We start from the raw sequence: 12,542 nt of genomic DNA, 5'->3' as shown, positions 1-12,542 counted from the left end.
CGGCCGCGCTGGAGAACTGCGGCAGAATGTGTTAATATGCAGCCGGGACCGATATACGATCTTCTTGTGTGCAGGGGGGGGGGGGGGGGGGGGGGAGGAGGATGGAAGAGCCTCAGAGCAGGAACTGAGCTCCCGCCCCCTCTCTGCCTCCTCTCCGCCCCTCTGCACTATTTGCAATGGGGAGAGCCGAGACGGGGGCGGGGCTAATTCTCGGACCTTAGCCCCGCCCCCGTCCCACCTCTCCTCATTGAAAATAGTGCAGAGGGGCGGAAAGGAGGCAGAGAGGGGGCGGGAGCTCAGTTCCTGCTCTGAGGCTCTTCCATCCTCCTCCCCCTGCACACAAGAAGATCGTATATCGGTCCCGGCTTCAGAGAGAAGAACTGCGCATGCGCGGATGAGAAGGGGCTCGTTCCCGCGCCGACAAGAGCTGCTGCGGCCCGACAAGAAGAGAAGATTCTTGTGGTAACCAGGGACGACGGAGGAGCAACACAGGGGGGGGCATCCCTTCAGGTAAGTCCAAAACTTCTGTTTGCTTCATTTTCCATGCACAATGTATATTACAAAGTGCATGGAAATGGGCAAACAGAAGTAATGAGACCTAATGTTTATGGCCGGACAACCCCTTTAACCACCAAATGGCGGCATTGGAGACAACGAAAGATAGGGGGTATAATGAATGAGTATAGGTTATTTCGGTATTATTGTATCTCATCACCACCGGAAGTAGTGGTGGAGACAAGATTGACAGGCCGGTGACGCCCCCTGTACCTCATTGGCTGCAGAGCAGGTCCTGGCAGGCCAGTAATCTTCTCCCATCCCGGCTGCTGCTGTCACTCTCCCTGCCTCCCCGCTGTGCGTGTTCCCCGTGTCTTCCCCCTGTGTCAGTCTCCCTTCTCTCCGGAGCGGCGGCGGCAGATCTAGACAATGCAGAGCAGCGGTGACTGCAGAGTGCAGTCTGTCGGGGACCACAGCGGGAAAGGCAGGGAGCGCCAGCAGACACCCAGACGGAGCAGTGAGGGAGAGGAAGGACGGCCTCACTGCAGGTGGATTCCTCCAGCGCCGCCAGGATCACACAGTGAGCAGAGGTTGCGGCTACCGGTTGGGCAGGGGAGGTGGAAGGGGGACGGCTGCTACAGGGAAACTCATTGCTGCAGCGCGTGTAATGATTTTTGCATGGGGTGGAGGGTTAGGGTTCGTTTTCCTGTTAGGCTTAGATTATTAACTGTAAAATACTTCCATGTTACAGCTGTAACATGGAAGTATTTACAGCTAATAATGTAAGCCTAACAGGAAAACGAACCCTAACCCTAAACCTCCAGCTTAGGCAAAACAATCACTACAGACGCTGCTGCTAGAGTCTTACAAAAGTCAGCCTATCGGGAGCTAGGGGCGTTCCTACATGCAAGGCCTGTCAAACCCCTAGCTTTCGGTGGTGACAAGAGACAATAGTACCGGTTATTTCTTTATTTTATAAGGTTTCCTGTTCATTGATATTTTTCTAAATCATGGAAAACCCTTTTAAAAGCAAACATACTTCTCCTGAACCTGAAAGGATTAATAATTAAGAGGTCTATTAAAAAAATGACTCAAAATATCACGATGGAAAAATACAGTATTGCACAAAAACATGAATATACAAAACATAAGTCATCACTTTCTTACCGTGCTACTACTAAAAACTGATCTATCTGTTTTTCGGTAAGGGAGTTGCTTGCCTCCCAAACTTTTGTCTCAAGGAAAGCTTGGTCTCTACCATCTTCTACACCTGTGAAGAATAAGAGAATGTATTAAAATATATAAAAACTTGACTAGGTTTGCTATTTTTATTGCTCCAGTTTACCAATCGCTACATCTGACACTGTTGAAGGTTATAAATGACGATCAGTCATGATTATGATAAATGTGACACATTATATAGGTGTGTCTATATATTACACATATACACACTTATGTACACATACATACCTGTCAGTAATTATTGATCTTGATTGCTCAGGTTATTAAAACCATCATTAATAGGAATTGCAAATGTAAATATCAATACAGAAGGCACATCCAATAGCTATTAGTGCCTAGCATACAGCTATTGCAAAAAATATCAATAGGCCACAATTGCACTCCCCTCACAGGCTTTGGTAAATCTGAAGTTCAGAAGTGACTTCTTAATAATGGAACACCTATATAATGTATCACATTTATCATAATCTTGACTGATCGTCATTTATAACGTTCAACAGTGTCAGATATAGAACCCATTGTGCTCTATGGTCGCCAATATACCCGCAGACCAAACGCAATTACATTGCATATGGGTTGTGGGTTCCCGCGTCATAGCCAAGAGACGGCGTGGGAAATACAAAAGAAGAAAGAAAAAAAAAAAAAGGTGTACTGCGCATGACCGCATGGGTGCCTCTGCGGTCATACGCAATACAATTACTTGCCATACAGCCGGAATCTGCTGTGGGCCTCCCACTTCCGGAATCCGACCCAGGCGTGCGAGCCCAGCCTTAAATGGGTTCTGACACGAACAAGGTTTTTTTTGCTTTAACAGCCATTGTTCCCTGGTCTGCCTAATGGACACAAGGAACCCACGATTTTTGGCGTGCTAAAGCATAAAAGCCTAATGCTTACCTTTTTCTTCTGTTGTTGTTGTGCAGCGGGGGTCATCTCCCAGCAGGCTTTCAGCTTCCTCCGACAAGGCAGGACAGGCCGCCCCCCTCCGCGATTGCACGCAGAAGACAGGTGCCCTCTGACAGGAGTCACGATGGGCCGCTTCTCCCCTGCGCACGCGCAGAACTTGCAGTTTAGCCAGGACGGACGGGCCACCCACAGCAAGCACTGCTTGTGACGTGGCGCCCGTCCGTCCGTTCACCTCGGAAGTGGCTCACGGACGGAGCAGAGCAGGAAGCGGTTTTGACCACTCCAGCTCTGCTTCAAGAAGCTACAGAAGAAGATGCCCGATGGAGGGGACATGCCTGACAATTGGTCCTGGCCAGGCAAGTAAAAATTTTTTGTCATGTCAGAATACCTTTAAACTGAGCTTTCCCATGAAAATGAAGTCATGTCACTAGTTGTGAGGCCTAAAACTGCTCAGATGCAGAATTACCAACTTTTCGCAAGTCATTGAAAGCAATTGTTACCTTCTTCCAACAGATCTGTAATGTCAGCTTGGTATCTGTTTCCCACGCGTATTTCTCCTTTATCTGCCAGCAGTGTTTTCTGCTGAGGATCATACACTAAGGAATAAAAGAAGAAATCCTAGAAACAGAAACAGACAAAACATAAGAGAAGAGAAAAAGTAAAAAATGTTCTTGCAGTCAAAGTAAAAATAAAAGGCACAATAAAAGCCACAAAGTATGAAAAGCAACACCAGTAAGAACACACATCTGCATGTAAGGCTCTGGGTGCAGAACTGTCCCAAAATTCTGTCCAAGATAGCGCAGGATTCTGCACCAGGAAAAAGTTGAAGGGCATGAAAAAAGCCGGATGGGCCCTATTATAGTCAAAGGATCTATTCAACACAGTTTGTTTCTGTCATAGAAGGATCGGTTCCTGGCAGAAATTCTGTTTCTCTGCTCCCATGACAGAACAGAAAAACGAACTCCATGAAAACAGATATGGACAGAGCCTAAAAACCATAGCAGCGACTAGAGATTGATTTCTCCCCAATATACTCCCACTTGAAACCACTTTCTCAAACTCCAGTCCCCGTGAGCCTCCAACTGGTCATGATTTGAGGATATGCCATAGAGAAGAAAACGTCTTTGGCAATGTCGGAGGGACTATTAATATCACCTGTGCAATACTGTGGGAATCCTGAAAACCTGACCTGTTGGGAGTCGTGAGGAATGGAGTTTGGGAAACTGGCCTTAAAACATATAAATACAACTTATACCACAAAAAGGTAGCGCATAAAAACAGAAAAGTAATCATACTAACATCACTAACCTCTCTCTCCAGGTAAGATTTTAAGGACTCTGTTTCATTTAACAGGGTAACGCTGCATTTGCCCCTGAGAATTGAGAAAATGAGGACATTCATTCATTTGCATAAAAAAGTTAACATGCATTTCTAAACACGAATTAGAGTAATGTCTACAATACAAGATGCACAGAGCGGATGATTGATTGTCTAATAACATAAATTAATTGAAATTATGGCTGCAAGTATCAAACTGCAGTCTTAGAAACCCCATATACATATCTGGTTCTAGGCGGGGCTTACTGGTTACTTTATATAATTTTTACGCTTTGCTCTAAACAGGTAGAGCCATCATCATACCGTATATACCGGCGTATAAGGCGACGGGGCGTATAAGACGACCCCCCAACTGTCACCTTATACGCCGGTATTCAGTGGAGAAAAAAAAAAAAATTTTATTACTCACCTCCCACGGCGTTCTGTCGCGCTCCGGCAGGATGTCGCTCGCTCCGGCAGGATGTCGCTCGCTCCTCGTCCCCGGCGCAGCATAGCTTTCTGAATGTGGGGCTTGAAATCCCCGCTTCCAGAAAGCTAATACACACGCCGGCAGCCATGACAGCATTGAATGGCTGTGATTGGCTAAAGCACACGTGGCTTCAGCCAATCACACTATTCAATGACATCATTGAATGGGTGTGATTGCTAACACGTGCGCCTTCAGCCAATCACAGCCATTCAATGAGGTCATTGAATAGTGTGATTGGCTGAAGCCACGTGTGCTTTAGCCAATCACAGCCATTCAATGCTGTCATGGCTGCCGGCGTGTGTATTAGCTTTCTGGAAGCGGGGATTTCAAGCCCCGCATTCAGAAAGCTATGCTGCGGCGGGGACGAGGAGCGAGCGACAGCCTGCCGGAGCGAGCGACATCCTGCCGGAGCGCGACAGAACGCCGTGGGAGGTGAGTAATAAAATTTTTTTTTTTTACACTTTTTTTTTTTTTGTATTACCGGCGCATAAGACGACCCCCGACTGCAGAGCAGATTTTTCGGGGTTCAAAAGTCGTCTTATACGCCGGTATATACGGTAGGTTATAGTTTTATATCTTCTAATGTGACTCTAAAGTGATCTGCAATCCACCTCTTGTATCATTAGCGGTTCTCGCCTTCCACCATGCTTTACACTGCAGCTCTGCCTATTGTACTTCTAAATAGTCGATATTTGACTAATTATCAAATATTGTCTGTGGAAGGAATTTATTAGCTTCCATCAAGGGGGTTTTCTCTGGATAGATCATCAACAGTTAACTGCCAGGGACCCACCCATTGGGGTTCCTGGCAATGAACCGATTGCCTAGCCGGCTGTTCGTTCAGCAGGCCTGAACGTGTGTCATAGGGGAACAGCAGCAGTTCCCCTATGTTATGGAACAGTACCATAAGCTGGCTTCAACCACCATTGAAATCAAGCTGAAGCGGCTGTTATTAGACTTCCGTGCCCCGCAATGTCGGAGGTGGAAGTGTCAAAAGTGTAATAGCTGCTTTAACTCCCATTGATTTAAATGGCAAAGTAGTCAGCTAGGGCACTTTTGTTGGCATCCCTGTCTGTGCTGCTGCACTGACAGCGGGCAGAGTGACCAGCTCATTGTTGGGAGTCCCCAGCGATCAGCTATTGATGACCTAAGGATAGGTCATCAATAGATTTTGCCTATAAAACCTCTATAAAAGTGTGCTACTAAGCTGTCCTTTAGTTACATCACAGAAGATTTATTTTTACGAAACATGTAGCAGATTTTGCAGGTTTTCCCTGTCCCATAAAAACCAATGGAAATGCACACCATACTTCATACAGCGAGGATTTTTAATTGAGGCGTCTGTTCTAGCGACAGTTTTCGTGTGGAAACTTGAGTGACCTTACAGAGATCTCTCCCACCAAATGAGGCTAAATCCCTGTGCGGATGGATCTGCCACATTTCAAACTGAAAATTCATGACCGAAATCTGAGCAGGAGCCTTCTGATAATCTGTATAACGGATGCAGAATATGTATCCGTTAATAAAGCATAAGAGAACACTGATGTGAACCCGGCCTAACTTGGACTCTGCAGGGGCTCCTACCTCTCCCACTCCATGAAGTGAATAGTCCTCCTCACCTTATATGTGTAGCAGGTAAGGACTCCAGCTGTCTGGACAGAAACAGCTCTCTGTGCCTTAACTGGTGCTTTAATTTCTCTGGTAAATCTACCATTTCAGGATTCTCCATTTCTTCTTCCATTTCCCCTGAAATACATTTTTATTGTGTTAGGGTTCAGAATTTACTGAAGAAAACTTAATATCCACAAAGATTCACATACATGACGGGCAGCAACGTGTATTCTTGGTGTGCAAACCGAAAATGTCACAACACTCAACCGAAAACCAATGACTTGGCAGTGTTATCACACACATGCAATGATATTTAACTTATCTTGAGCCTTTCAGATTTATTTTCTAGGCAATATAAAAAAAATAAAAAAAAAGTCTTTTTTTCTGACCTGCTAAATTGAGAAATAGACTTTTGAAAAGCATTGGCATCTCTTTGCTTTTTTTTGTCTAGTATACGGCCTCCTGCAGACAGCCGGGTCAGATCCCCCTGCGAGAATTCTCGCAGTGGGATGCGAGCCATGTCCCTGCAGTGAGCCGATGCTCCCCTCCACCCGGCGCCTCGCTCTGCGTCGGCAGTCGCACAGCCGTGCATGTGCAGACCAGAGCTGGCGAGCCACTGCAAGGACATGCCGCAATTTGCTTACTGCACGAATTTTCACATGGTCAAATTGCGGTTGTCTGCATAGTATTGCATTATCTGCGGGAATTCCTGCCACTGAATTTCCTCCCATGTGCATTTGGCATACAGTGTATACAAACCCTGGACCAGCTATCTGGAGGAGATATGAATACATTTAATCCACATGCTGAGGAATTTCCCCATATGGAGGTCAGTTTCTCTTGTGGATTTCACCCCTTTCAGGGGGGGGGGAAATCTGCAGCAAAATTCCACGGTACGTCTGTAGGTTGCATCTACCCTCAAAGAGAATCCATAGCTCAGAATCATACAGCTGACACACTTCCCCATCAAAGAGTAACTTCACTAGTAAAAAAAAAAACAAACAAAAAAAACTTTTCCTGTCAGACCACGGCAAAAGTTTTGATCCATGGGGTTCCAGATGCGGAGAGCCCTGCTGATCGCTGAAATGAAGGCGCTGCAGTGCTCACCGAAGCGCTGTGCCCCTTGAACTGTCATGATTACCTGTCTGCTCCACTCAGCAGTCATTGGAGTCTGTCAGGTACAGTTTGCATTAGTGAAGTGCTGTCCAGTATTTACACAATTTCATTCTTCAGCTTCTATGACAGAGCTGAACAATGGAAGAAATGAGTGCAGATGTGAATATGGCTTTCAGCACAAGCCATCTGTGAAGGGTGAATGGTATCAGCTGGGTCACACCAGTATCACTAGCTGGGGTTGCATCAGTTGACAGTCCTATTGTACTGCTAGCCGAGATGCAGCATCATACTAAGGCCCAAAGACCCTTATACACGGGCCGGGAAAAAAAATTGGTCAGATTTTCGTGATCAGCAAGAACCTGAACGATCATCGTTCAGTTTTTATGAACGCATTTAGACTGAACGATGATCGCTGGGATGAGCTGTCCGCCATCTGTGCCCGACAGGTTGTCCCATGTAAAAGCATCCCAAGACAAACTGCATTTTCATTTTGTGTGCTGCCAAGTCAATCTGCAAATGCATACCAGGTTATTTCTTTTGCTTTGTGTTTTTTTTTTAACACGCACATGCGGATCACGTTAAAAAAAAAAAAAAAAAAGCAGCGTGCACCAAATCAGATCCAATCTGTAGATGAGACTTGTCTGTCTATTCAAGTTAATGGGGATGTAATGCGAAAAAAAAAATTATCTGCAGTTCCTGAATACAACACGGAAGAGTTTTTATACAGTTGTGTGCCTTAGGTCTACTATACTTGTAGTGGTGGAAGTAGTGTGTACACACACAGGAAAAGGGCTCGTGCAGTAAAAAAGAGGCAAAAGTACAACTATGATCAAAGCAATAAAGCTTACCATTTGTATTTTCCTCCAAACCATAATAATAGCTTTCCTATAAAATTTTGGCTCGAGTAAAATTCTATTAATTGCCCTAAGGCCTAGTGCTCACGTCCGTGCCGGGCTCCGCAAGCGGAGTTCATCTTAGCCTCTTTATCTACATTTGACCAGGATGGTTGACATTGTACTGTTGAAAATATTTCAACATAAAATTATGAAAAAATAAAATAAAAAGCAAAAATCAGATATCCAACAGAGAAAACAGTTAACGGTGACAATGCTTTATCAGCATAATTTGCAAAGTGCCATCAGACAAAAAAAACTTCTGTACTAATCTTACAAATGCTACAAAAGCCATGTGCACAAAGGCGATATAACAACTCCCTGCATATAGTTGGAATAAAAAATAAATTAATAAAAAAAATAATATTTAGTCCAACCTAAAAAGCGTTTATCAGCCTTAGGGCTCATTTAGACAACCATATATCAGCCGGCGTCTCTCTGCAGGGGGAGGAGGCTGGAAGAGACTGGAGCAGTGCTCTGAGCTCCCGCCCCCTCTCCATCCCCTTTGCACTATTTGCAATGAGAGGAGGCGAGACGGGGGCGGGGCTAAATTCCAGGAATAAGCGTGAATATGCGGTTGATATACAGTCATCTGAATGTGCCCTTATCAGCTGTACTCCCATGGGGAGTGCTGATAGCATTGTTTCCCCCTGGAGAACAAAGGATCTGAATGCAGATAATACCCCTCAGGCTATTAACTGCATTCAGCTAAGGCTTCATTTGCACACTTAAAGGGGTTGTCCCGCGATAGCAAGTGAGGTAAAGCACTTCTGTATGGCCATATTAATGCACTTTGTAATATACATCGTGCATTAAATATTGGCCATACAGAAGTTATACACTTACCCCCTCCGGTGCTGGCGTCCCTGTCTCAATGGCGCCGACCAAAGCTGCCTTCTCCCTGGATTAGATGCGCTTGCGCTGTCTGCCCTCTTCTGTCCGGCTCCGGAGTGCTCGCGCCGCAGAGGTCTTCTGCGCATGCGCAGAAGACCTGTGCGTCGCGAGCACGCCGGAGCGGCCCCTTCAGCGCAAGCGCGTCTAATCCAGGGAGAAGGCAGCTTTGGTCGGCGCCATGGAGACGGGGACGCCAGCACCGGAGGGGGTAAGTGTAATATACATCGTGCATTAAATATTGGCCATACAGAAGTTATACAAAGTGCATTAATATGGCCATACAGAAGTGTATAACCCCACTTGCTATCGCGGGACAACCCCTTTAATTGCTCTTAAGAAGCTGAGTAGCTACTTAAAGGGGTTGTCCCGCGGCAGCAAGTGGGTCTATACACTTCTGTATGGCCATATTAATGCACTTTGTAATATACATTGTGCATTAATTATGAGCCATACAGAAGTTCTAAAAAGTTTTTTACTTACCTGCTCCGTTGCTGGCGTCCTCGTCTCCATGGTGCCGACTAATTTTCGCCCTCCGATGGCCAAATTAGCCGCGCTTGCGCAGTCCTGGTCTTCTGTTCTCTTCTATGGAGCCTTTCGTGCAGGATGCCGGCTCCGTGTAGCTCCGCCCCGTCACGTGCCGATTCCAGCCAATCAGGAGGCTGGAATCGGCAATGGACCGCACAGAAGAGCTGCGGTCCACGGAAGAAGAGGATTCCGGCGGCCATCTTCACAGGTAAGTATAGAAGTCACCGGAGCGCGGGGATTAAGGTAAGCGCTCCGGTAAGCTTTCTGTACGTCCCTGCATCGGGGTTGTCTCGCGCCGAACGGGGGGGGGGGGGTTGAAAAAAAAAAAAAACCGTTTCGGCGCGGGACAACCCCTTTAAGGCCCATTTACACCAGCCGATGATCGCTTACAAAAAAACCCCAAAAACCTAATCGATTATCGGTGTGTGTAAATGTGCGCCCATCGTCCGCTTTTCGAACACTGCTAGCTGATCATTTTGGTGTAAATGGGCCTTTTATTTGGCATAGTTTGCGCCAATTTGGCACAATTCCAGGCACAATTTAGGCCACGACCCTTTTTCAGGCAAGTGGGGAAAACTACTGAAAGGGTCTGAAAAAAAAAAAAAGAAAAGAAAAGAGAAAAAAAAAAACCACACTGTAAATTTCTGGCACAATTTGTTTCAGAAAACTTTTGTATTTTGACTAGTAAATAAGCCTTGATGTCTTCTACCCAATTTAGAAACAAATGAATACTTAATTCATCTAGTCTCTCATATTAAGTCTTCCTTTCTCTTTCTCAGGATAGATACACACTATGGTTATCTGAAGCATACCCAAATGTATTTATTGTTGATTTTCTAACCACATCTGCTTGAAGCTTGCTCCAAGCGGTATTATTGTATCTCCCCTCTCCCTTCTCTCCTCCTGTAACATACATAAAGGGTTCCACCATGTCCCCCTCTCCCTTCTCTCCTTCTGTAACATATATAGAAGGTTTCCATCATGTCCTCCTCTCTTCTCTCCTCCTATAACATATATAGAGATTTCCATCATGTCCCTCCTCTCCTCCTGTAATATATATTAAGGTTTCCATCATATCCCCCTTCTCTCCTCCTGTAACATATATAAAAGGCTTCCATTAGGTACTCCTCATGTAATAGATAGAGATTTCCATCATGTCCCCTCTCCCTTCTCTCCTCCTGTAACATATATAGAGGTTTTCATCATGTCCCCCCTCTCCTCCTGTAACATATATTAAGGTTTCCACCATGTCCCCCCTTCTCCCTTCTCTCCACCTGTTATTATATATGTTTCCAATATGTCATCCCTCTCCTTTCTCTCCTCCTGTACCATATATAGAGGTTTCATTATGTCCCTCCTCTCCTCCTGTAACATATATGGAGGTTTCCATCATGTCCCCCCTCTCCCTTCTCTCCTCCCGTGTCATATATGACGTTTCCATTTTGCCACCCCCCCTCTGTTCTCTCCTCATGTAACATATATAGAGGTTTCCATCATGTCCTCATCTCCCTTCTCTCCTCCTGTAACGTGTATAAAGGTTTCCATCATGTCTCACTTCTCCCCTCCAAGCTATACAAATTAAGTTCTTTAAGTTTTTCCTAATTAGCCCAAAGACTTGCTACAAAAATGAAGGAAGGTTTCAAGAACAAAACCATTTCATTTTACTAACCTGTGTCTGCAGAGGCGTAACTTGAATCTTCTGGGCCCCAGTGCAAAACCTGTAATGGGGCGCCCAACTATAATGCTTTATTCATAGTACTGAGCACCCTGTATGGAGAGGAGAGGCCTTATGGGCCCCTAAGGCTTCTGGGCCCGGGGGCAACCGCATCCCCTGCATCCTCTATAGTTACGCCCCTGTGTGTCTGTAAATATGAACTCCAGAACTGAGCACAGTATTCCAGATGTGGTCTCACCAGAGTACTATACAGCAGGATCACAATCTCCCTTTTTCTTCTGGTTATACTTCTAGCTATGCAGCCGAGCCACCCTACTTGTTTTCCTTAGTGCTTTACCACACTGTGAACTCATTTTGAAGCTGTCAGAAATCAGAACCGCTAAATCCTTCTGATCTGAAGTCATGGATAACACAGAGAAGACAACATGATACTCAGTCTTAGGATTTCTTCTTCCCCAGTGCATTTTTTTTACTAATTTTATTTGGAATCCTTGTACTACAGTTCTCATTGTTTTGACCATTTATCCAGTAATGCTAAATCGTTCTTCATGTTCAGAACTCCACCAGGAGTACCAACCCTATTGTACACTTCTATGTCATCAGCAGACAAACCTACCTATTAAACCTTCTCCTATGTCACTTACCAACGTATTAAAAGAATAGGACCCAGAACAGACCCTTGTGGTCACCACTTGTAACTCATCCCTGTTCAGAATACAGTTCTTCGACTTAAGACTGCACAGACCTGGTTGGAATCACATTTTAGTAGAGTCGGAGTAAGTAGAAATGTATTCACTCTGGCTTTATACACACACACACACATATATATATATATATATATATATATATATATATATATATATATATATATATATGTTTTTATTTTATTATTTTAAATATACGAGGGGTTGGACTGAGAGCAACTCGGCCAGTTTTTATCCCTTCTCTACATAGGTGCCACCTAGAGGGACACACTTCTCCCATCTCTTTATGCAACTGTAAACACGTCTCTTGTAGAAGTCGACAGGTTGCTCCAAAAGTCACGTTGTGACTTTGGGAATTAGAGTCTCAACATCTGGAAAATGCTTGCCTTACAAAAATGACTTCGGTGTTGGAAAGAGGTGGAAGTGCGAGGTCGGGTGAATAAGGGGGATGCGGTAGATTTTCATACCCACAGCAGCGTGCTTCCATCTGGCCAACATGTGAGTTGTGACCTGGGGCACTGTCTTGCAGAAGGTGGACATCTTTGGTGAGCATGCCATGTCTCTTGGTTTTAATGGCCTCCTGCAATTTTGGCAGCAGTGAAACATAGCATGCCCCAGTAATCGTGGTGCCCTTTGCTAGGAAATCCATCAAAGACTACTCTGCTGGTCCCAAAAGA

The 12,542-nt window shown here is 45.2% G+C and overlaps 1 protein-coding gene across 9 annotated transcripts in view; it reads right to left on the bottom strand.

Annotated features, from left to right (window-relative positions):
• Nucleotides 1–12,542, bottom strand: part of MTA1 (metastasis associated 1) — a 203,744-nt gene that overhangs the window by 111,539 nt on the left and 79,663 nt on the right. For 6 of the 9 annotated variants that reach the window (XM_066608606.1, XM_066608608.1, XM_066608610.1 and 3 more), the window contains exons 4-7: nt 6,067–6,193; nt 3,940–4,012; nt 3,141–3,258; nt 1,663–1,765 (exon numbers count right to left, since the gene is read on the bottom strand). In XM_066608606.1, the coding sequence (XP_066464703.1) occupies nt 1,663–1,765; nt 3,141–3,258; nt 3,940–4,012; nt 6,067–6,193 (421 nt within the window). The remainder of the gene's footprint in view (nt 1–1,662; nt 1,766–3,140; nt 3,259–3,939; nt 4,013–6,066; nt 6,194–12,542) is intronic. The other 3 variants (XM_066608607.1, XM_066608612.1, XM_066608614.1) reach the window with 1 other exon arrangement.

Source organism: Eleutherodactylus coqui, chromosome 6, assembly GCF_035609145.1.
Source record: "Eleutherodactylus coqui strain aEleCoq1 chromosome 6, aEleCoq1.hap1, whole genome shotgun sequence".
Lineage (NCBI taxonomy): Eukaryota > Metazoa > Chordata > Amphibia > Anura > Eleutherodactylidae > Eleutherodactylus > Eleutherodactylus coqui.
Note: the sequence above shows the minus strand (reverse complement) of the source record. Positions and strands in the feature narration are given on the sequence as shown.